This window comes from Zonotrichia albicollis, chromosome 1 (genome assembly GCF_047830755.1).
Source record: "Zonotrichia albicollis isolate bZonAlb1 chromosome 1, bZonAlb1.hap1, whole genome shotgun sequence".
Classification (NCBI taxonomy): domain Eukaryota; kingdom Metazoa; phylum Chordata; class Aves; order Passeriformes; family Passerellidae; genus Zonotrichia; species Zonotrichia albicollis.
The window spans coordinates 53,313,240-53,339,433 of record NC_133819.1 but is presented as its reverse complement, the minus strand read 5'-3'; the positions used below and the strand labels follow the sequence as shown (position 1 = coordinate 53,339,433).

At 40.9% G+C, this 26,194-nt stretch overlaps 1 protein-coding gene across 3 annotated transcripts in view; it reads right to left on the bottom strand.

Moving 5' to 3' along the window:
* Window positions 1-26,194, bottom strand: part of GLI3 (GLI family zinc finger 3) — a 201,911-nt gene that overhangs the window by 79,572 nt on the left and 96,145 nt on the right. For all 3 annotated transcript variants that reach the window (XM_005486993.4, XM_026793419.2, XM_014267034.3), the window contains one exon: window positions 10,200-10,305. In XM_005486993.4, coding sequence (XP_005487050.2) covers window positions 10,200-10,305 — 106 coding nt within the window. The remainder of the gene's footprint in view (window positions 1-10,199; window positions 10,306-26,194) is intronic.

The following is a 26,194-nucleotide window of genomic DNA, read 5'->3' as shown; positions in this document are numbered from 1 at the left end:
CAAATACATGATGTGGGAAAGAAAAGCCATTTTGAGAATGCACCTGAGTGACAATATCAGCTGTACAGTACATATTTATGCTGTACCCAGGGCTGGAGTCAAGGAGTGACCTTATGAAAGCACAACTTCCAAGCTTCTCCCATCCTCCAAACACCACCTCCAACAGCAGGTGTGTGCAAGTCACACATCAGCACCAACAATCAGGAGAGCAGTAGGATTCACAGGTATATGAAGCATCACTTATATCAAAGGTGAATTCTGCTAAGGTAAAAGAGGGAAAGAAAGATATTCTGCTAACAGCCCCCTTCTTACATTTTCCCTGCCAGTAACAAAGGTCCAGGTATGGGAGCTGGCTGAAGTGCAACCAGAGGAGATCAGGAAAACTTTCAATTCTCATGCCAGGCTGAGAAGTCCTGTCTCTGTCAGGCCACCTTTTTCACCTTGCAAGCACTAAAAGACATTTTGCTGCTACATAGTCCACAGTACTCGTTAGTCCTAACAAATGGTAAATATATAATGGCTAGAAAACTACAGCCATCAAAAGAAACAGGAAATTCCTCGCACTGCTATTCTTGTTCTATTTGTATGAAAACCTGGAGTTAAAAGCATTTCCCAGGCAATGCTGTAACTTTGAACAACAAGCATAAAAGAAATTAATATTCTGGCTGCATAATTTTTTTTAAAAGTAGTAAATTCATTTTCAAAATCTTCAAGGTAAATGCATTATATGCTGGAATCATTATTAGTTCTCTAAACAGAGTAGGTAGCTGGGTGTGTAAATGAAAACCCTAAGGGGAACAACCTGGCCAGCTTGGAACACACCTGCACAAGCTACACATTTGTTCCCTCAGCATCTCTGCAATTCAATCTCATCACAAGAGTAGAAACACAGCTCCCAGAAAAGGAGCCAGGATGGAAGCCTGATGTCCAAGGAACAAGCAAGGCAAAGGAAGACAGAGGCAGGCTACACAAGCTTTCTTGGTACTGTCTGGATGATATACACTGATAGTGATCTTCCAGGGTAAGGCAGAGAACACCTGATTGCCCCTGGTCATTCAGCTACTGATCTCTCTGCCAAATCTGTCTACAGTGTTGTTAAATGGGGCTATTTGTGTTGGTGGCCTCTACAAACTGGACTAGACTATCAATCTTTTCTTCCACAGGCCAGTGGAAAAGGCATGATAAATCTAGGATGAATTTCAACAGGAGATACAGGACTGAAAGATGTGTATCTTTAAAGAGATAGCCACTTAAATCTGATATGTTTAGAAATTCTCCCTTATGTGAAATACTCCCTATTTTTCTGTTGATCCTTAACATCAATGGTCACAACACCTCATAAATAACGCCTTCAAAAAGATGATAGGTTAGTTAATTCCTTCAGGAACTTTGTACTCCTGACTCATGGGCTGTGGGATGTTTGCCTCTGTCTAACCTCTGCAGAGCCTCCAGAAAATTGCCAATGCACCCATAAAGCTGACCATAAATGCAGTCATAATCTATTGTAAATTCAGACCTACACATTTGGTGCTGGAAGGGATAAACCACCTGCTTTTCAGGGGCAACTTCAGGGGGCCCAGCTTCAATGTAAACGTTGCTCTGAAATAAAGTCCCAAGCCATTTCTTGGTCATGCATCCTAAAAGTAACAATCTAACAAAATAACATTTTTCTTTAGATTGTTTCCTCTATCAATCAATAACATCAGTCATCAATGATAGCTCAGCCTGGCCTGAGGCACAGTGATGAAAAACCCATTGAACACAAAACACAACACTTGCAGCGAAATTAAAGCATCGTTGGGGTTTTTATCTAGCATCACACAACACAGAATATGCAAGGAACAGCTAGTTAGTCTCCTACACCTCAGAAGCACAGCTATGACAGCCTATGTTTTGTTACAGATATGTAAACAAATATATACTTATACACACACACACACACACATATATATATATAAGAAATACAGTAGGATGAGTAGGTGGTGCCAAAAAAAAGGTGTTAATTTAACTTCTGTTTTTTCATCCTTTGGGAAAGAAAAATGCCAACTACATTCAATCCATACTCCAAAGATTCTAGGACTTGATGTCTTTGTTGGGGGAAGGATGGAGTCTAAGTCAGGGAAAGATAGTGAGAGAGTGTGATGAAGATGCTCTGTGTTTCTAACACATGCTACTCATCACTCACATTTCTTGGAGTTTATACCTACTCTAACTTTAGGGAACTTCCAATTCACAACACAGGAATCTCACAGGTACACTTTAAAAAAAGAGAAAAAAAAAAAAAGAAAAAAGAAAAATCCCCACTAAGACTGTAACATTTCAGCTCTCTTTGAAGCAAGATTTAACATGAGTGGAAGAATTGTGCTGAAAAAAAAGGAGTCTGTCACAGTCCAGTACCTCACAGGCTACTGCAACAAGTTTGACAGCAGCCTCTATAGAGTTGGCTTGCTTCTGGTTCACTGCACGTGAATACCACAGTCAATATCTGCTCACTCAACTAATACTGCTGACTACAGCACAAAGAACACAGGAATTTTGTCCAAGAAACCACAGGCTCAGAGCCTTTGAATGTGCACTATATTTAGAGCTTGCATTCTTTGCAGCTGATAACAGAATGAGATAATAGAAATTTCAAGTAGCAGAACTCAAGCATTGCAGCTATTCTATATATTTTTGTTTAAATGTTAAATTAGGTTATGATCTACATGTTCTCAAAGGTTTTGCCATTGAACATTTTTTTTCTAAGCATTTTGTTAACATTTTACCTATAATCTTCCATCTTTCTCAGCCTCTGAGTAGTTCCTTGCATTAGTTTTAAGTGCAGAGATTTAAAATTACTCAGTCCATGACAAATGTAAGCAAAGACATTCCACCCTATTATGTAAAGAGGATGCATGCATACACACACACACAAATTTGCCCACTTGTATACACATCTGCTCCCAGCAAGCACCCAAACAATTGTAATCATGTCTAGTTATTCCTCAGTTTACAGAAAAATGTTACATAGAACAGTGACCTGAGGCATAGCTTTGCTGGCCATTCTTTCTGCTTCCATCATCCCTTAATTCACGCTGGTTTGAAAGCCCGCCTTAGGGAACCACTTCTCACTGGCAGCCAAGAATTCATCCCAGGACTGTTAACTGCCCAGACGGGGTAAATCAGCTTAGGGCCAGTGCTGACAGACTCCTCACTGCCCATAAACCTTGGAACTGCTCCTCTGCCACAGCATCATTCATAAAAACCCCCTAAAGAATCCCTTTTGCTGCACTTTGGCTCCACCAGCCAAACCTGTGTCCCTCTGTGTATCAGGTGGGGAGGAGGCAACCGATCCTCTTATACCATTGGGGAAGAGCTCCCAAGGGCTTTTCCCAATTTTTCCTCCCCCTGCATCACAGGGCATTGTTCCTACAGCAGAGAGCTGAAGAGAGGTGGTCAGCCAGCTGCCAGCCACTGGTGGCACATCTTTTTCATTAGGGCTGAGGGCTGCTGCCACTCGAGTGCTTTTCTCAACATTAAAAAAAAAAAAAACATGAACCAAAGATTTGGGGGAACTTTCTACCAAGAATTTTCAACAAAACAAACCATTATATTTTAAAGGCTCTTCCTTCTACATTAAAAATTTCACCATAATTTTCCCCTAATTTCAATTGCTGCAACTTCCCCAGACAGCCTGAAATCAAGCTGGCTGCATAAAAAGAACAAAGAGCCTCTGTTAACGCAATATTTATCTGCTGCTATTGTTTCTCCTTTATAAATCTGTAGTTCCTTGGCATTACAATTAGCTGCTCCAGAGAAAATGATTAAGTCACAAAGTATTATCCACCACAGAAACAGATGAATGATGTGAACCAAATGTAATCTGGTGCGCTTAGAGGCAATTCTGTTGACTTTCATGTAAATGTGCTGGCTTAAAACAGGGATGGATTTTAGCAGTGAATCCTTATTTGATCTAAAATTTATTTTTCAGCAGAAATTAAATAAGATCGTTTTTCCTAAATACTGCTTTTTCCTAGAAGAGAGAGAGCAAATCCGTGAAAAATACAGAAGAGCTGAAATGACTGTGCAGTAACTTCAGACTGCAGTTTACCTAAACAAATGAATGTAACAACTTACGTAAAACAGCTACATCAAAAATATTTAACTATTTTATCCACATCTTAACCTACTTTCTTTTTTTTAAAAGGTAGCTCAGAATCAAAAATTTAAGAGAAACATTAACCTTTTTTTCAGCAATTCAATATACAACACTACTAATTTGCTTTCCAAACTTTTTGCACTTTGAGATAGTTTTTAAAAACACTGTGTTTCTGAAGCCACTCTGCAAGCATTACAAAGCTAACGAAGGAGAATTTATGTTCTGCAAATCTTAAGGTAAATACCACTACATAAGAATGAACAAAACACTGATTCACTATTTTAAATTATGTAAAACTATACACTGAGTGAGATACCACAGTTTTAGCCTAGACAGAAGCTTCCTATTCCCAAGCTTTGTAAAAGGTCTGGTACTGAAAGAAAACTATCTGCTGAAGTTTATGTGTGGGCATCTGGCCCTGGTATTTTACTTCCCTGAATAATCGCTAAGGAAAGAGGGATACAGGCTGCTTGCAGAGCCTACAACACGCATATCTGTGGCACATAACAAATTCTGTATAACCTTAACGAGTCACCAGACCATGCTGATTCCTTCTCACAGAATTGCTATAAAAATCCTCCAGGCTATGAGCAGCTGCTTATTCTGCATGCTGCACTTCACTTCCAGAGACAGGTTTCTTGGGGTGTTTCACATTAAATACAAGATTTCTTCCTGTTTAAAGAAAATACTTTCACGGATAATTTTGGGAAGCTGTAACTACAGTCATCTTTTCAGGTCCCAAGAGCTTCCCAGCCTTTCTTCTTTGATGGCTACTGGCTAAACCATAAAACCCATTCCAAGTCTTAAAGTAATTAAAGCCAATTCAATGAGTGATGTTTTTCATGCTGGGTGGGGCTCTCCTTCCCACTGTGAAAGGATCAATGAATGCTCTGACAAGCTGACAAACTCCTTGCCAAGTCTACAGCTTAGAGGTACACTGAGGTAAAGCAGCAGGTAAAAGATTTAAGAGGTTTAAACACTCAGATTTTAAAAAATAAATTAGAGCTTAGAAATGAAAATGAAAAGAAAACTCATAATGTCAGGGACAAGGCTGGGAAAACATAAACATCCTATCAAATGTGTGACTAGCAGTTTCTCCCATAATCAAGGATATGCTTTAATCTTCTCACATTTGGATATTCCCTATTTTGCTGCATGGTCCAAAATCAGACGATGATGAAAGCTGAGCGTCTGGGCCTGACTTTGCTTTTCTTTCCACCCTTGTGTAATTGATGTGTGTATAAACTACATATGAAATAACATACCTAAGAATCAGACTCCCTTTTTATCAACTTGGAGCTGACTGAAAGCAAAACATATGCTTTGGTTTAGTACCAGAGCATTGAGAAAGTTCAAAATGTCTGTTCAAGGCGCTCGTGTTAGGCACATGCACGGTTGTCCGCACGTGCATCATTTCAGGGCATTAGAGTGCCAAACTTGCTAGTCTCAATCAGCAGCTAGGAAAAAAAAAAAAAGGAGCTTGGAATATTGTTGATCCTAGGGAACTAAAATATACCAGCTGTGCCATGCAACTTCCTCCTGGCAAAGGCATTCTCCCTTGACTGTAAGCATACAGGGAGCACCTTCCCTTAGATTTACCTGCTCACTCTTCCTCATGTGTAGTCCAGAGCTAAGGCAAAAAGGGATGGCAGAAGGAGATGGAGACTAAAGGGATGAATATTTTCAAACATGCACGATGTATCTTGTAATGCATTCAGCCCTGAACTTTAGCTTTCCCCTAGCCTCCTGTAACACATGCATTTACCGCTCCAGGATATACACAAGCCACTGCTCCAGAGCAGTGACTGATTTTACCACCTGACTGTTGTCTCCTGCCTCATCTCTGCAGGAATGTGTTCCCTCCACAGCCACAGTAACAGTGCCTGAAGGTATCAGAATAGGTCACCTTTAAAGGCTGTCCAATTCAACCTTGAAATGACGCATACTGGGAAAAACCTACTGATGTAACTTGGTTGAAGCATGGGAATGAATGAATGGCCAACAATAGCTTCCTAAATTGCTGAATTTCAATCCATCAGGACAATTCTGCCTCTGCCTTAGGAGCTTTTCTTTTAAATTAACGAATAAAAACTCTTGTCCTAGCTAAGACAGATTTTAAAACTTTTGGGACTGTGAAGTTATTTACACTTGCACTGTCATAAAAATAGACATCCTGCTTCTTCTTCTGTTCACTGCTAATAACTCTCATTCCAAAGACATCAAGCAACTGGAAGAGTTAGCCAATAATAAATTTGTGATTTGGATCTTGAAGAAAAATAGCATACTCATGGTATTAATTTAAAATAATCACCCTCATCAGCGGCATGATTTTGAATCACAGCACACCAACCAGCAAAGCCACTACACTCTGATTGATGACCTAGATGTCAAGGATCAAAACAGAGAGAAGCTTCAGCTCTTCTTTTAATACCATACTTTAGAAATCAGTTTTGGAAATAAGGAAAATTAGGAAAAAGCTGGACAAACACAGCAAAGAAAAACAAAGCAAGGAATGCGATTACTAAAGCCATGTTTCTTTTGGTTTGTTTTAATCATATGGTGTTGATCACACAATTTATGTATCAATGTAAAGCAGCAAAACTGAATTACAGTGTACTGAATTTTTTTAAACTGAATTTGAGAAAACACAAAAATAAAAGAAAAACAGAAGCCCCAGCCTCAATTCTGCCATTCATCCATTGCTGCTGAAGAACAACTCAAGCTGCATACATCTTCCTGAAGTACAAACCAGAGATGTACTGTAGAAATTCCAAGATAACTACACAGTCCTAACAGGTTTTGGTAACATAAAGTGACACATTTCAGTACATATTCATAAGGGTTGGGGGTTATTATTGGGCTGTAATTGCAGTTGTTCTAACACGTAATAAGCCATGGCTGGAAAAACAAAGGCAGGTTAATTTGTGATTTCCTCTACTCATTCAGAGGCAAATTAAGTGTCAAACAGCTAATACAGAACATATTTCATTTTATGAGATTTTAATTTAATTCTGCACCATATCGTTGATGCCTTAATGTAGGGTGGTTTATCTAAGAGGAAGAGCAATTTATAAACCTCTTTCAATTGAAATCTTTAATGATAGGATACGATAGCATAATTACAGCAATGCCTGCTAGTCCTACTACACATAAGCATCTGTCACCAATTCCATCATAAACATAAACCCTTATTTTAAGGGTTTATAACTCAAATTATAAAATTCGGCTCCAGGCTGAAATTTGGGATGCAACAGTTTTGACCGTCAGCAATTAAACTGTAAGAATCATATATACATACATATATATATATATACACACCTTTTTAGAGCTGCAAGTACGTAAGAGCCCCGTAAACATCTTTAAAATTCCTGCTTTCTTTTTTCTTTTTCACTTGGCCAGTGTTCAAAATTATGTGCAGACACTGTAGGTACATGCAGACAAGGCCCACCTCACATTTTTTTCTGCACTTGTATTATACCTAAACTAATTCCACTAAGGCTTGACAGGTTCTGGAACATATTTCAAGGAGCTTGGATAACTAAAATTATGCCTTTTTTAAAATTTTATTTTTAATTTATATTACATACACAGATTTGAGAGTACTACAAAGCTGAGGAGAAAACCACTCATACAATGAAGTCATTGTTGAAGCTGTAAGTAAACATTTGCTTCCTGACTGGTTTCTTGCCATTTTCTCTCAGAATTCTCAAATATCTTCTCAATTCAGTTCTTTCTTCTTTATTTTTTTTTTTTGAACTAGGACAGCAGTTCAAGTAATGGCTCCAAATGATCCCAGGTAATCCTAAGTGCTACTAACACCTGGCTCTGTAAAACTTGCAAGAAAACCACTGGGTGCCTACCTCACATGTACATACATTAATATATTTTCCTCAAAACTGCAAAAACTGACAAACCATAACATCTCCAAAATGTTGAAGTCTAAATGACTTTTTCTGAAATTGTTTAATTACCTTTTTATATTTAATTACATCAACCACAACAGCCCCAAGTGTCCACTACAGCTCATCATTCCAATGGTGAAATAAACCAAATAAGCAAAAGGATCAACAGAAGTTAATGGGGGAAAATGGCCAATATAAAGGCAATTTTGAGCTTAAATCTTGGGCTGATATCAGAGTATATTTCAAAAGCATCTGCCTGCAGTCATCACATCTGGCTAAGACCTCCTTGCCTCTGCAGGGCCCAGCTGAATCACCACTTAATCAGGGAGCAGGGGTGCACAGCACACAGCAGGGCACCTTTCCATAGAAGGAGCATGATTTTGGGGTCTGCAAACAAAGTATGAAAGAGGCATTTTCAACACCTTTTGGGGCTCTTACAGAAGTCTTGGCACTGAGAGCAGTGTAGACTGCTAGTCCTGATTTCCCACAGTCACCCAAAGCAGGTAACACTGGTCTACCCAGCCAAAAGCCCTGCTGTGGGCTTGGGCTGCTGGGGACTGGGTTCATGGGACTGAGGCCCCAGGGAGGGTTCAGCTCAGCAAATGCAGGAAGGGTCCCACATGGCACAGACTTCCAGAAGCCTCTTCCAAGCTGGTAGGCAGTACTTGGGTCTTGGATGATGGTCCTCTGCTGATGCAGGTTAAAACTCCCTACCCCACCTGCCCAATACAGAGAGAAAGGCAAATTCCCCACTAGCTTCAGAATGAGCAGGATCCTCTCCCCCAGCTCCCAAAAACATCCATCTATGTGGAATATTGACTGCAATGCAAAATCTAGGATTATCCTGTAATGACTATCTGAGCCTGCCACCTTCAGCTTACAACAGTATTTAGCAGAAAATGTAAGCGTGAATTTGAGTGTACTTTATTATGTGGTAGATTGTGGTGTAAATGGTGATGCATCTGAGGAACCCTGAGGAATAAATCACAAATTTCTGTGCTCTCTCGTTCTATAAATACCCACTTTTCCTCTAATGCCCAAGAAGACTGCAACACAGATTTATTACTTACCTCCAGGCAAATTTGCTCTGAAATTACAATTCAGTAATAGAAGACTGACCCAAAAAAAACCTGTTAGTAAAATATTGTGTGTGTACTTGGGCATGTAGTTAGGATTGTTAATATCAATTAATTCTGCTCACAGAGGAGGACTTGTTTTAAAACAACTTCATTTTTCTTCTGCATATATGTAATTACACAGCTGTAACTAATAGCCATAGAAAAGCAATCTGCCATCTAAACAACTAGCATTATTCTTCAAAGTATTACTTGTGCTTTTCTTCTTGTATTTCCTCAGTGTGAGAGGTGATTAGTAGATATGATTAAATGTATACATCAAGCCTTTTAGTGAAGCACCAAGCCCTGCTTTTCGGCTCAATTTTTAATGGTATTTAGCAGTTTTCTGGACACATTCAGTGGTTTATTCTGCAATGCTGATACCTGTCTCCCCATATGGAATAAGATAAATTTTATTTCTACAGGATTTCACCACTACCACCCTTTTCTATGCATGTTATCACTGGTATTCATTTCTTTTATCTTTGTGTAAACCATGTGCTCTATCACATTTGCCATTTTGTTTGGGTGACATTCCCATCAATCAACCGATTGCCTATATGTGCACACAACAGGGACTAAGAAAATTTACCAAAAATTTCATTATGCTTCATAGCAGTCACTAGGGAAGAAAACCAACCTAATGGTTGTTTTGTAAACAAACCTTTGGCATGAAAGGAAATTTTAGCCAAGAAGAAAACCAAGCTTAATACAGATTAGATACATGTTTATCTGGCTGTATTTCACAGGGCTCAGCACTTTTTAATTTAGCCTTTACAGAATGACACAATACAGAATAAATGTCAGCATTCATGGCTGCAAAAGACACAGGTAACCTTTGCCAGCTACCTATTATAATAGGAATTCCTCAAGCACCAGCATGGGTTTTGCTTTATGAACAGGTAACCTCAATGCTTCTCCAAAAGTAAATCTCACACTTTGGAAAGACTGGAAAAGTGCTTCAGGTACATGGTTTCAAGCACTGCAAAGGTTCATGTATTTGTCCATTCTTTGAGGAAGCAAGGGGGAACACTGAATACTCACACATGCAGAGGAGGAATGGGAGATGGTTCGTAATGGTAGCGCCCCTCATGATGTCTTGCATCAATTGGTACAGGAGGGTGGAATGCTGGAAAAAGGTGAGGAGGATCTGAAAAAACAAGCGAGGTTCCCAGATCTGAGTATCTCCAATGATTCTTTAAAAACAACATTCATAAAGACAGAACAGATACTGAAAAGCATGTGTTAAGAGTGCTATGACTTAGGGGTCACAATCTCCTTCCATGCTGCTATCAGTCAGGTCTATCTGAAAGGAGAATTTGGCCCACACTGTTTGCATGAATATGTATTTACTAATTTTAATATTCTCTTTTTATAGCTTAAATGGAAAAGGGCATTAAAAAAGTCTTTAATAAATAATTATGTGCCCATATGTGAAGCACCAGATCAAAAGGACCATCACAGCTTTCATAAGCATTCCTGATTTATTTATTTTGTATTAAAACAAGAAAAAAATCATCCCAGGAAAAAAAGCCTAAGCAGAGAATACAATGCAATAAAAACATATATCCTCCGAGATGTACACACAGTCCTACAACAGAAAGCCAAACTGAAGTGACATGCTGAGAAATGTAAGTAAAACTGGAGTAAATCAGACAATGATGTTCAAAGGCAAATGTGACTGGGAAAGGCCATGTTGGAGATGTTTAACTGCACCACACCAATGGCTCAACCTGGAGGAATGTGTGGTAGGACAGAGGGACTCATTTCATACCCAGCTCTTAAAAAGGAGGAGTATTTTCTTTGTCCCCATGACTGGAGACCCAGGCATTCACGGCTGCGCTGAGCTCCCCTGCTCTATGTCCTCCATGGCTTTCACAGGATGGGGATTTTGCAGCTGTCAGAACTCCTGGCTCCCGCTGCTTCCAGAGAGCCTGGGAGATAGGCTGACAAAAGGGGGAATGCACTCCTGACACCCCAAGGGCACTGGCCCACCCTCCCCACGGCTGCTGCAGCCAGACTGTCCCCCAGCTTCGAGGGGCACAGCTCACACCGACCACAGCTCTCCTCACCGTACACCGCTGCCATCTGTGCCCCTCAAAATGTCACACGCTGCTCACCACTGCCCCCCAAACACTCACAATTCCAACAAAATGCTAAACACCTCCAGCGGCATGAAACAAACTTATCCTGCACAACCATTACCCAGTTGCCACTTTGGGTGATGTCACGTGTTTATCTGACACCAAAGGCTGAGGAGTACAGACATTAGGTCATGTCATGGATTTACTAAAATGCTTCTAGAAAAAAAGGAAACTTCAATCGTGTACTGGCAGTAAAATGAGTTCTACTCCAATTTTGTCCACCAGCTCTTGAAAGTATCTTTTCTTTATATTTCCTACCTTTCCTATTCATCAAAATTTAAATCTCCTCTTAGATTGTATTATTTGTGAAAGCAGTTCCCTGGTCTCAACTAGAGATGTTTAAAAACAAAAAAAAGGATTTTTCCTCATCATGATTAAAAAAGTTGGGTTGCTTTACTATTGCTTTTTGAAGTGCGGGAAGAATGAGAGGAACAAACCTCATTGCCCTGAGGGAATTCACACAGGGGATGAAGGGGAAATAATTTCTGAGGAACTATTCCCAGCACTTCAAGAAAGCCTGGAAACATCTGACACAGACTGTCCAGTTACACAGCTTGATTTTGTGAAAGGACATCAGCATGTGACTAGCCACAGTACATTTCAGCCATTTACTGACTTAGGAACCATAAATGAAAAATAATTGTGGTTTATGATGTAAGCTGGGAGCTCAAACTCACAATATTCTTAATTCTGACCCTGTTGCACCAACTGGACCTTGGCATACAATCTGTTATGAGCTTCATTCCCCATGCCAATTACTCATGGTCTCCCAATGGAGGTAAAAAAATGGGTCACAGATGATCGGGAACACACTGTCATTGAGTGTCATTGATGCTTGCTGCCACCTCCTGAACACATTCCCCAGCAGACACCCAGGTGAAGGGGAAAAGGGATATGGGAAGTGAGTTTTAGCACATCTCCCTGCCTACCCTCTCCCCTGCTAAACTAGTATTTATTTGACTACAGCAGCAGAAGCCAAAGGGAGTAGGTTTGAAAGAAGATGTCTTAGTATTTTACAGTATAAAGTCTCCCACCATTTTTCAGCAAAAAAGGAAGTCACTTGCACCATCATAAATGCACAGGCAAATCCTTCTCTGTGTCTCCTTCAAAGACTGAGTCTGGAGAGCACAGGTAAGACCACAGAGATTTTGCTACTCATATTCATGTCAGACAGGATGTGGCTCACCTGGCCAAAACATGAAATCCCACTCAGGATGCCAAGCCTCTTCACTGTCCCACCATGGCTAGCCTGAGCACCTACCCATTAAAAGCAGTCCTAGTAATTGTGCAGTGAAACACCATTTGACCCTCCTCAATGTGTAATTTACTTTCCACTGAGAAATGGAAACTTAGTATTAAACAACACCAAAAAAAAGGTATTTTTCTCTGTGGGGCTTATGCAGTGCAGATTATCAACAAGTTTTATTTATGCATAGGCTATAAATCTCCAAGAACATCTTTTTGAGTCCTCTCACATTAAGCGCCTTTGTATATCTTGGTTGCATCTTGTTTGTAGTTTCCATCTGGGAAACAGCCGCACTCCATCATGGCACAGGGAGCTGTCTCTGTCAGCCCTGAGCCGTCCGGAGCAGAGCTGCATATCAAACCCCAACATAATTACCCATCTCACAGTTTATTATTTACACATGAGCAATACAGCTGGTGAACATCGTAACTCAAGTGTATGTGTAATAAGTTACTACACTGTAGCCATCTCCTGTTGCAACCCTTAAGAAAAACCACATGATGACTTTTCCAAAGCCAGGCTAAAACTGCTGAAGCAGAATAAAGTGCCACTAAACCTGGCTACCTCCTATTTATCATACAATTTCCTGACTGATGGTTCCACAAACCAGCTGCTAAGTGCTGTGTACTCTACTGTCAGCAGACTAACATGCTAAATGAGAGACAGGGAGAATAATGTACAGAACTACAGAACTGGTGGAGTCAATTTTACAGATGGAAATCAAATCCTGCCATGTTGGGTCAGCCCTCAGTACAAAAGTAGCTGGCAAATTCTACGTGCTTGGGGGCCCACGACCACTCCACTTCGAAAAGCACTGAATATTTATATGGAAAGACTCTAAGATCAGAGAGCTGCCAAAGCACCCATCATCCAGGGCTTCACTTGGAATTCACTTGAAACGGCATAAAATGTAATTGGTTGGCATGTATTTATATGGAAATAGATAATAAGTTTACAAAGCAGTAACCGAGGCTGTGGCCAGTTTCACATTGACTTTTCATATCCCACTCAGTAACTATTAAAGGCACCATCAGAATATTAATGGCACGTTCTGTCACAATTATTGATACTGTAGGTAAATAAAAAATTGAGTGAGACTAGTCAGGCTAGAATTGAATCTGAACCGATCTGACTCACAGTTGTTTGTGCAAGATGCTTTACCTATCTAGAAAACCAGGGGAAAAACTCAGTGTCAAAGACAGGACAGCTGCTCTGACTATATTTTCATTAATTAAATGAAAATAATTTAAACTCCAAGGAAAAAACTCTTACCCTCAGCAAGGAGAAACTCCTCTCACCAAAACAAATTGACAAAATCTAACTTCCTATTCTGCTAAGGAAATTACTTATTACCTTCTTAAAAATTCTGGCTAAGATGCAAACTTACAGAGAGTATGCCAGGCAGTTTTCTTACAGACATCCAAATGTAACTGTGAATTCCTGGGCCAATGACACCCTTGCAGAGACTGATGTAAGTGTACAGTACATGGACAGATGCTGGCTGTGTATTTGCAGCCCTCAGCTTCAACTCAGTAGAAGTATTTGATTCTGCGCATAAATTCCACTGTTTTCAAGAACTTGTAAGGACATGCCAAAGCACTGGCAATATATTTGAAGACATTGCTCACACATTGCTGACTTTGGTAGCTATTGCTGCCTTTGGAATTTTCTGCTGCCTACTGCTGAAAGCTTCCTTCAGATGTTCTCCTGTGTCCTGCACCACTAGCGAGGTCTCCTTAAAACAAAGTGTGAGACACAACTGCCTGCAATGCTACAAACTCATCAATTTTATAACTGTGAGATCTTTCTGGAAAACATGTCAATTTATGCTGACTTTCTGTTGTATAAAACCTGCCTTTTTATTTCTCCTTCAAGAATCATTCTTACCTTCTAAAAGAAGTGAATGGGATCATCTCTCTCCAATTACAATCATTCCTATACAGGAAAAAAGAAGAGACCTACTCTTGTTCTCTGAAAGTCGACAACCGAAGTCTCTGCTGCAGCGTCAAGAGAAAGAAACTGGGAGAAAGGACAGGTATGTATGATCCTTGATGCTGAACGACAAACCTGAATTGAAGTCTGATGAGATGCAATTCACAGCAAGACTTGTTGGAAAGGAGGATGATGCCAGCTGGCTCAAAGGTGCTCTGCAACACCCTGAGAGGATGGCAGAAGGATTAAGCCGCTACAAAGCTCTCTGAAGTTTGTGATAACTTCTGTACACTTTAGTCTCTCAAATATGCCTTACTTAGGTGATCACCACATTTGGTCGGCTGTGATGGTGATATGAGTAAAACACTCTGCCCTCGACTAGCAGATTTGCTGAAGCACCTTGTGATTCCTGCCAAATGCTTGAGGGAGATGGCTGCTGAAATGACAGGCTGCCTTTTTCAGCACATCAAGAAAACTTTTGCTACCGTCTGTGGTGAACCCTAATGTGATAACCATAGAAGATGTCTGCACTGGCTTGAACTCACCCAGTGTGGCCCCAATGTCTGCACCTGTGTCACGAGGTCAGGGCCAAGAAAACAGAGGTCCCAAGCCCAACACAGGAAGCCCTCATTATGCTTCAGCACATTTGTCCTTAGGACAATCAGCTCACCAAATTACATGTCAGAGCTGAGCCAGGTGCAACCTTCTATCTCAGACATAACCTCAGTTGAGGTGAAATCTCCTTCCTGTTGAAATCCATTACAGCCTTGATGCCGAACGACAGTACCAAGCTTTCACACCAGATGTAACAGATACAGTATGATGCAAAATATAGCCTCTCTGTTAATGTCTTTTCAATATGCAGAACAGTTTTGAAGAGTTTGCCAGCAAATTTCTACACTTCCTTTGGTTCACAAGCTGATCACCAGATGAGAATTTTCTAATATTCAGCTTTGCAGAGTCCCTAAGGGCACCACTGTTTCTTCACGTACATTTCCTTCAACTGATCTGAACTTAATGGTATTGCCAGGTTTTATGGCAAGAATTAGGTTCTTAGTTGCCAAGCAAAGATTTTATTTTGGATTTCTGTTTAATTACATCTTGCATTAGGGCTCAATAAGAGCACATGTTGTCTCTGAGGGTTTTTTAAGTTCTCTCTCAATAAGGGGTGATTTATGTTTTCTACGTCTGCTTATACAGAGGCTTTAATCAGGAGGAAGAAATGACTGAGCCACAGCTACACGTTAATGCATGCACTTAACTCTGTGCACTTTGAAGAGTTTCCCTATGGTGATGGGGCTGCTGCTTCGGGCCTGGCTGGCTGCCATGTGAAGTACTGCTGGTTTGCATGCTGATCCACTGCCGTGCTACAGCCAGTTATCTCAGGATGCCTTCCCGTGGCTCTGTGTGTGCATGCACACACACGCTGCCAAGGTGGCAACAGCCACGCTGACATGGATGCAGCTAACTCACCATCTGACTTCACAGACAAGGGGATTCTAAATAGGGAAAAGGAAAAACCATGAAAAAGCTGGGAAAAAAGTCAAGTAAGTGTATACAGCCAAGAAACAAGAAATTGAGGAAAATAACTTTTAAGGGGCAAGTCCTCTGCATTCCAGTAGCACTAAATGTTAATTGTGATTACATATAGTAGATGTAACACATTCAGAGAATAGACAATTTTCCATTGGCTCACTTCCCTTCCTTGTGTCTGTGTCTATTAATGATGATCAAACTTGCCCTTTCTACCCTCCGCTGGTGCTCACAGAGCCTATGTACTGATCTTAAAACTAAACCACAGGAGCTCCAGGCCAAGCCTCACAAACCAGAGCAGAGCTCCAGTTCTTGTTATGGCTGAAAAATAATTTCTATCTTTGTAAAAACAAAAATTAAGACCTTGGCCCATCTTAGGTTCCTGTCATCCATTTTAATACTTTCAGTTTGTAAATCTAAACACCTTGTGGGAACATGTTTTATTGTTAGCAGTTCCACAACAACCACTATGCCAAGCACTTGAGGGAGAAGCAGTTCTTGTGCTGGAATAAAAGTTGCTGGAACTGGTTTCATCAGCTGGCACTGAGAGGTGTTTTAATATGCCAGATTTGCTGCAGGTATTGGCTAAATAACTGCTGGATTGATTTCAGTTTGAACACTTTATTATTCTTTCCAGTCAATGCAACCCTGCTGTCTAAGGAGCAGGACTGCCTTCTGGAATGCTAACTAAACTTTCTCAAGTCCATTCAGCAGACTCCAGTGCTTACTGCCATTTGCCCATCTGGAAATAAAAAAAAAAAAAAAAAAAAAAGGAAAAAAAGAAAAAGGAAAAAAAAATGTAGTAAGACAGACTCTATTGCATGTACAAAACACCTTCACCAGAAAAGCCTCCAATTCTTTCAGAACACGATCTATGATTCATCACAGCCCAGTGATTTGCAAATGACTGTTTCCACTGGGATGGATGCACAGGTAAGTGAAGAAATAACTCCTGATCAAACAGCCATGAACTTGCCTGGTGAGTGGGATGGGAGAAGCACTGCTGTCCCACAACCCTCTTGGAACGTACTTTTTGGAGGAGGAAAGCCAAGTCACTCCATCAGCCCAATCTGCCCAAGAACAAACAGCAGATTGGTGGAAAAGCATCAGGAATATCCTGCCTTCCACCCATGAAACACTGGCTGCTTCATCCTATAAGCACCCTTAAAATCTTTCATGAAGAGGAGCACAACTGCATACACCCAGCACCTGTACATTGGCCCATGGTCTCAGGAGAAGAGGATGACAAAGCTCACCATCCCATTGCTTAGAGGTGTAATTGCTCCATCTAACACAGTTGGTTCTTGGTACAGCACAGCTCATGTTTTTCATAACCTCTGGATCACATGCAGCATTTCTTAAAAACTTAATAATGTGGTTTCTGCAGGAAAATGACAAATTGCCCGCTGCCAGGAAGCTGACAAAAGAGATCCCTCCCTCTTCTACCTCCAAAGGACCTGCAGTAATAAAATAATTCAGCTTCTGCTTTGCAACAGTTGCTCCCTTGCTGTTCCTGCTCCAAACTTCTCATGCCACCATGTGTCAGTGCAGCCTTCACCACTTCAAAATACATCCTTAAAAATTATGAAAACCAAAATGAGCAACCATGTTTAACTCTCAAGAATCATAAAGTGGTTTTACCCAGCTGCTCTGGAATGCTTCCCACCTTTTATTACACATGTGTATGAAGGATCACATCCTCAGCATTTCCTCCTCTGCAAGCAGTGAGTAATTAGATCTATAACCACAATATATACAAAAACCATTTGTACCTATGTATCTCTTCATATCCGTGTCTGTAGCACACTACGAATTCCAGTGGTTGAAGGTGAGCTACAAAGTGGAAACTGAGGAAATTATAAGATTACAAACAAAATAAATCCTGATCCACACTGGTGAGAACTAAAGAAGAAATCTCACAGCAAGGCTTTCAGCTCCAAAGAACTTCTAAGCAGAAGTTTAATATGGACTTCCCGTATAGTAGGAAGGAGGTGCTGCCACAGATCAGCTTGGTTATTCCCTAAGGCTCAACACAGCTCAAAGAATGCATCTGAATGTCCTCATATCAGCTAGACACATTAACTCAGCAATTACAAATATCTGTAAAATGCAAAGGTAAATGTAGCTAAGGAAAAGCAACAGAAATGTAGAACCTGGCGGGGGTGGGGGGGACTAGAAATACCCACGTATTGCTAATTTGATGGGGAACAAATGAAGACAAGTTAGGTAATTCAACAAGCTTTGGTGACATTCTTAGAAGTTTGTAAGCAGCAATGAGTCAGTCTGCAAACATTATTTGTTTAAACAATGGTTTGGAGATATGTGTGCTTTTCTGTGTAGCAGAATCAAGTTTAAAACCTATTTGCAAGGCCAAACCTCAAACAGTTGGGTATCAGTATAGCACAGGGAAAATCAATGTAGCTAAACAGATTTTCAACAGCTGAAGGTGTGGACCACAGTGTGAAAGACTTGGAAACAGGTTATACTCAGAAGCTTTGATGAGTATTTTATGGCATGATAGGAATTAGAGGAAAATGTATAATTACATCAATTATGTCTATTTTTAGATATTAAAACTCCTCAGATTTTATGGGATGAACTATCAGATGAACACTCTGAGAGATTTCTTTTCCCTGTTGTTCAATCTGATTTTTAAACATTTTATCCGAATATCCATAACTATTTAGCTTCTCTCTGTCTCACCCTTAGCAATTACTCTCCTTCTGAGGTGTTTATATTCTTCAAGCTCTTGCAGATGAGCAGGTAGTTACTACATGTGCTGTCAGGCTACTTGATAATACACATTTATTGCAACCTTTAAGCTTTCTGTCCATATTCTAAATTAATCACAGTGATTTGTTTCTTCTTTCTGTGTTTCTTCCAGGTTCACTCTTGGGCATCAGATTTTCATGTTTCATGTATCATGACACTGTTTAGGAACAGGCAGTCTTAGAAATTTATAATAGAAATAACCAGTTTCTGAAAATTTCCCTTTTTAGCAGGGATACGTATTTCTTACACACAGTCTCGAAAACGATTATCTTTCATTTTTTCCACATTGAGACAGTGTATTCATTATGTGGCCTTACCTCCCATTTCTAGGGGACTGCTGGTGAAACAGGCACTGCTCAAGTCAAATAAAGTCAACACAAATCAATTCTTAGTTACTACTTCTTGACATTTCCAAATACTTGACATTAGGGTGTTTTCTTCCTCCATGTTCTCTCACCTTCCCTCAGCTTGTTAGAGACTTCTTCCTCTGTGATTCATTTTTATGCTGGCTACTTTTTGTTTCAGATCATTACTGAAGATGGAAAGCACAGTGAGTTCCCTTTATTTGCCCTATTGACATTTATTCTAAGTGCTCACTCAGCCTGTTTTTGAGATGTCATATGGTCAATATTCCAATCAATCTCAGTTATTTTTACAAGCCAAAATTTGAGGAAAATATTTTTTAACAAAAAGGGCCATAGTTAAATTATGTCACTTCCCTGGGTCTCAGCCTGGTCGCTGTTAACAGAGAGAAACCCTTTCAAAGACTCTAAACCTCTTCAGTGAAAAGTCCCAATAAAGAGCTAAAATGACAGTATTTTATTAACTCTGTGTGATAATCACATATCCTCTGAACAGAGAGACACAGCTCTCCCAGGATTTTCCTGGGGAAGGCTGTGAGAAGCTGTGAGAAAGTTCAGAGAAAGAATTAAAACAATTAATATCTCAATCTCTGCACCTGGCAGGCAGTCTCTCTTTGTCAAAGATGTTTACAAGAAGGAGGTGTCCCTTCTTGACCAATGAGAGAAGGTGAATGATCAAGGTGAGAGAAGATTCCCAAAGGAATCTTAGGTCCACCGTTGTTTCTGTAAGAACTATGTATTTCTAATAAAAAAGTGCTTTTTCATGCCTTCTGATGATGGAGTCTCTGTATCACCTTTGGCTGTCCCCGATACCCATTTGGTGATAACTCCTCATTATTTCTTCTAAAAATATTCAATTGCCTGAAACTGCTTGTTCTTTTACTAAGCTCTCTTGGTTTTTGTACTTTTATTCAGTTCACTTTTCTTTACAGACAACTTCTCTGTTTCCCACTACCCAAAGACAGGATGACAGTACCAGCTTTAGATATAACTATACTTTTTTTATTTTTAGGACTTTTGTTAGGATTTACGATTCCCTGATTCCTCACCAAAGGGCATTCTCTCTATGGGAAAGTATGGAAGTTCCTCCTAAAGCATTACCAACCCTTGCATCCTCTGTCTTGTTCTCTGCAGATGTACTGGTAGGATCTGATGTACACTTCTCTTGCTTTGTGCTAAGTGCTGCTCACCCAAAGTGACCAACCCTTTAGTGCTGTTTACCCAAAGTAACCAACCCTTTACATCAACCACTTAAAGCTGGCGCTGCTGCTGAAAGACAGGAAGAAGGGCAAATGTGTCTGAGCACACTTATTTAAAAGCACAAATCAAAAAAGGACAGCCTCAGCCTAATTAATACTTAAGGTCCTCATGCCCTGAGTCAGTGGAGTCCACATCAGAGGTGCAGAGCAGGGGCACACAGCTGCAGAGGGCACCTGGCTGCAGAACCAGCTGCACCATCTCCTGAGGTCTCCTGCCTGCACTCTGTCCTACTGACATCAGCATCATTGCCAGGACTCCTGGGTAGGTCCAGCATCACCAAGTGAGGAAAACCACTCCTCCCACTAATGAGAAAAACAGAAAAATGGAACAGAGACCCAAACAAGCAGAAGTATAAAAATGTAGTAGTGGGCAAAGCAGCCCATGGCATCAGCAAAGATTTTTCTGCAAAGCAATAAAATCAAAGTTTTCAGGGGGCTTCTCTCTTTACATCACCTGTACATCAACTGTAGACACAGTGCCTACCACAATGGGCCCCAGTCTGTCTAAGCTTTCTGGCACCACCATGGATGAGTATGACACTACAGCCTTCTCCAGCCTCCAGTCCAGGCAGACCAGGAAGGAAAGTTACACAATCTGCCTCTACATAGCCATGTTCTTCAGCTTGGTGATTGAGGGACACGACAGGGGAAAATGTAGAATTAGGTGGAACACAAACCCACAAGAAGAGAGAAGAGGGAAAGAACTGTTCTTCTGCCCACCCAAACCAGTAAGGGAACACTAAAGGGGAGGCTGCTTTTCATTGCTCTCTACATCCTAGAGGAGAAGCCAGGGATGCTACAAGGAGACAAAAGGAGCCAGAAGAGAGGAAAGGTGGCCAAATGATGATGAGACACATCATTCCCTGCCACACAGCCAAGTGACCCAGGAGGATATGGACACAGGAGGTCTGAATGGCCTCAAGGGGAAAGTCACAGAAACAAAGTGTAGTAAAGATCTGAAAGTGTTGAAAGTATAGGACCAAGGAATTCCTCAACTGAAAATTCTGTGAAACTGACAGAGGAGTAAAAGCAGAGGAGAGTCATCTGTAAAGTTCTTACATTAACCCCATGGCATCTGCTTTTGGTCATTGTTTGGAAAGGACACTAGGCATGCCAATGTATTCCCTCATGCTCTGTGCACTCCTGGCATGTTCCCCAAGGCAAACCCCTCTCTCTGACACTCAGCCAGCACATCACCAAGGGCAGTGCCAGCCAGCACTGCAGGATTTCAGCTCTGTGGCATAATCATGAAGACACCACTAGCATGTAAAAGCCCATCTTTCAGTTGTATGTTTGCATGTTACACTGCATAAAAAGAGGTGGTGGTAAAAGTAACTTAGGATGTCTGTCTCCTGTCCACCAAGACACAATGCTCTCTTCCACATTTGTATGGACTCGAGATCAAGCTATAAGAAAATAGGGGACTTCATTTACACTTCAGCAGAAAAAGGGAAGACAAGCTTTCTTCAGTCCCACCCTCTGGCAGTCTTGGACCTTTTCCAATGCATTAAGCATCAGTTTCCCGCCAGTGAAGTGTTTGATGCTCTACTAAATGCAGTGGCAGTGAGAGAGGTATAGTAACCCTCCATACGGAAAAGCCATTTGACACAAAGGTTGGAGGTCAAAAGTTTAAATGTTCATGACAGAGACCACAACAGTCCTTTTCTGGTCAATAACATCAAAGGATTTGCCAGCTCTTAATGCTACTATTGTCGCTTGTTTGGATCCTATTCAAATTCTAGCATATTTATTGCACTCCAGGAGCATAAGGACTTTTTGTTTGTTTTAATCTCTATGCCGAACCCAAGGAGTCTGAAGTGTTGTGACTCCCCTTGCTCCCAAGGAGAATGAGCAGAGAAACAATGCCGAGGATGTGGCATTGTAGTCCCAACCAACTTGGTGCTTTCTTCCCTGCCAAAAAATATAAATGATGGATGGAAACATATGGTCTCTATTGGACAGGGCTGGAAATCTCTGCTCCTGAAGTCCCTGCATGCCCGGTTTTAATTGTTCTGTGCTATGACAGGGGGTGAAAAGCACTCCCCAGCATCAAGGTCTGTTTTGCCAGTCATTGTTGAGAAGCGCTGCGCTGCAGCCGACCAACGCTCCCATTAGGCACAACTGTGGCAGAGCCAGGAGCAGCAGTGAGGTTCTCTGAGAGGAATTGAAATGCCTTCACCACAGAGTTTCACTTCACCCAGCCCTCCTCCTTTGCTCTCTGAACTTCTGCTTGTGGTTAGGCAGAAACTTACTACCAGGGCTCTGCAGAGCATGTTCCAGGCATTGTATTGCCATCAATACCTCATGCCTTGCCAGGAGCGGGATCCGAGTTCATTTGTTCCTACCTTCCTCAGATTCCTGTTCCCCTCTCCACAATAAGGATTAGCAGTTTAAGTTATGTTGCTGACCTCCATCTGGCTAGGCAGAAACAGATGTCTGCGCACTCGGGCACGATCTTATTTCAAAGTGGGGACTCTGGGTTACTAATGACGTTATAAAGGCAATAGCATATGTTGGCTCTCAACAGTCCATTGTCTAATTGGGATGGTTTTAATCAAATATGAATGTACCCAAGTTTTCTCAGCTAATGAATAAATCCCCCTTTTAAATAACGACAGCAATTTTGAAATCTCCATCGAGGCAGCATCCTGAGGAATGCCTACATGAGCAGCAGTCATCACTGAAGGGCTGCAAGAGGCTGCAGCAACATCCGCTGCAGCAAAGTTCATTGTTTAAACAGTTCCTAACTGCCCTTCCCAGAGGTAAGCTACAGCCAAATTGTTTTCCTTCATTTCACAAACCAGATATGTACGGCTTATGTGAACAGCCCTGAAGTTTACTTTAGTCTCTGTGTAAACACCTTCTACCACATATTTCAAACAAACAGTTCACTTCATTAGCAAGGCAAACAACGCAGCCACAGAATACGAGCACTTGAGGAGAACCGCACCGGGCAGAGAAATCCTCTGCCCCTGTGTAAACACCGCCCGCTCTGCAGCTCCGGGCAGCATCCGCCCGCAATGCCACTTCAAAAGCCTTTTCACAAATACTTCACACGACTGTTTGCAAGTAAATGATAACCCAAAGAGATTATCTGCAGGGCTGAGAGCCCTGATGACTATCACTACCACTGCACAGGCAGCGAAAGAAAAGCCAAAACACTTGCTGCCAGCCCGGGGTGAGATATGAAACTATAATAAACTCGGTGGCAAACCAGTAACATCAGCTAAACCTGTTAAACTGGAAAAGTAGTGCTGCTTTGGTAGCCTGCTTTGGTGGATTTGGCTCCACAAAGGGCTCTAAGTTTTACCTTTAGCAATGAAAACGTTATTGCACCTCCATCGTTTTTTAACTGAGTTGTTAAACTAGCAAACATCAGAGAGCTGTACAAAAGAGTGAGAAAGCTGCATGGCCAACAAATCACCAGATAAAGCACTAAGCTTATTCCTTCTGGACAAAACACACACGGCAATTCAAAAGCCTCGGGAGCACACAAAGTACTCTTATATCCCAGAAACAAGTACCGAAGGTGAATGGAGAAAAAAGACAACTGGACACAGACAGGAGAGGCAGTGGAAGGCAGCCAGTGCTAGGAGGCTCCTCTGCCCCGCTCTCCCCTTCTCACACCCCTGTGATTCCTGGGAGCGCTCATTGCTCAGCTGGGAATGCACCTTCAAGAGATACGCAGCTTAGAACTGCTTTATGCCAGCTCAAGAATTTTAATCAAAATACTGTCATTCGCACATTTGAGGGGAAGGACACGGGGCAGCTCGTTACAAGTTAAGGGCGCTTTCACTGTGTTCATCACGACTGTCATCACTAGAGGGATCACAGCAAGCTACAGGGATGGCACCTCTGCATCAGTCATAAAGCACAGACCCCCAGGAAGCCCAGAGCATTCACATAACCTTCAAAAATACATTATCAGCTATCCATATGCTCTTAAATTAATTTCAGGCAAAAAAAGAAACAACCAAAAATCTAAATATCCTTCAGAAAGTTTGTAAACAGCAACACAACACACCTGTACAGTGAGGGCTCACAGGCTGTGAAAGTACTGAAGTTATTCCAACTATCATTTAAGGGGACAGGAACTGAAAACATTTTTATTAGAGGAAATCAAGTCTCAACAAATATGGACATGAAGGTTAGGACACCCCAGCAACTGTAACTTCAACCCTGCAGTGATGCAAAACATACTTTTCAGTTATTTCCATTCTCAGGGTAAAATTAGGTCCCATTAGGTCAGAACTGTTTTATCATTCATTTCAGCAGAGTCAGCATAGCCAGCTCTTGTGATTTTATCGTAAGTCCTATTTTTCTTTTCAGTGTTTTGGTTTTTTTAAAGCTGCAGTATTTTGAGTCATGTCAGTAAGCAAGAATTTAATCTTTCATTTAAAGGGAAAAAAACCCCAAAAAATAACAAAAAATCACACATATGTTTCCAGCTATTATGGTCACAGAGAAAAGCTGGAAAATCAGAAACCCCCAGGTTTCATAATAGATAAGCAAATAAAAAGCTCCAAAAAAGCCATACATGAGCAGGTATGTAGGTACAGACAGGATCTTGCGGTTGGTCTGTGTGTGCTTTGCACAATCACATACACAAACTTATTATTTTGAATATCTAGATACTAGATGATGGCAGGACAAAACATCTGTGTTACAAATGGTATCTGCTAGCATTAAAATCTGGGCATTTTAAGTTGTTTGCAGAGATTTTGGTCCATAGCAGGATTGCTCTTCATATTTCAATGAATCTTTTTATTTGACTAAGTAGATTCTTCCTGTACACAGAGTCATTTTTGTCCTATCTAGAGTTGAGAATTCTTCTAAATTCTCCTTATATATGCAGAATAGAGTCTTAAAAGACTGCTTGCTAAAAGACATGAGGTAGAAAGAGCATTTCTGAGAATTTTAGTGGAAAGGCTGAATCTCGATTTAAAATGGAAATAAAAAGACTAAGTTTCAGTATGAACTTGAGAAAATTAGAATCATAGCCAGCTCTTTTAGGGGCTACAATAATACAAGTAATATATTTAGTATTATTATTAGCACAAGCTGACCTAATGCAACTAACACACATTTTAAACCAGTTCTTGGAGAGCTGATAATACTAACCTTTAGGTGCCAGGAGTTGGGAATTTCCCAGCGTACCAAGCTGGTTGACTTACTGGCACTAAAAATAGGACTCCAAACCCTGCTGCTCTTGTGGTTTATGTACAGTAAGATTTTCTTCAAGTAACTCTGATCCATTCAGAAGGGTGAAAGAAAAATAAAAATCCATTTCTTTTAAGATATTTATGGCCTGAGGCTCTTCTAATACAAAAAAAGGGAGAAACAATTTATTTTTATTATGCCATTCCCCAATCTTCAAGTTAAACCAGACCACTTCTGCAGTTTTTTACAACATTCCAGTGAGTCCTCTGTTGCAGTTTTTTATTCCCTAGCATGTTCAGCTAGTAGCTGAAAAAGTTTTGCCTACCCAAACAACACATGGTTTTGTGGGGCTGCTGGTTGAAGGCGCCAGAGTTTATCTAAGCTCTATCTCACGCACCAGCCAACAGACCACAGCTTTCCTTCCAAATCCATTAAACCCTCTTGCCACAAATGTCCAGCCTGCATGGAAGAGTCAGCTCAGAAAAAAGGAAATCACACATCCTCTGACATGCAAACACAAAGAAGAATCCTAGAAACACAGGAAAAGCATTATCCCGTCTTTCTCAAGAAGTGTCATTTCTGCTCCTCTGTTTACTTGAGCAGTCTGCAATTAGTTCCATTTCTTCTACTC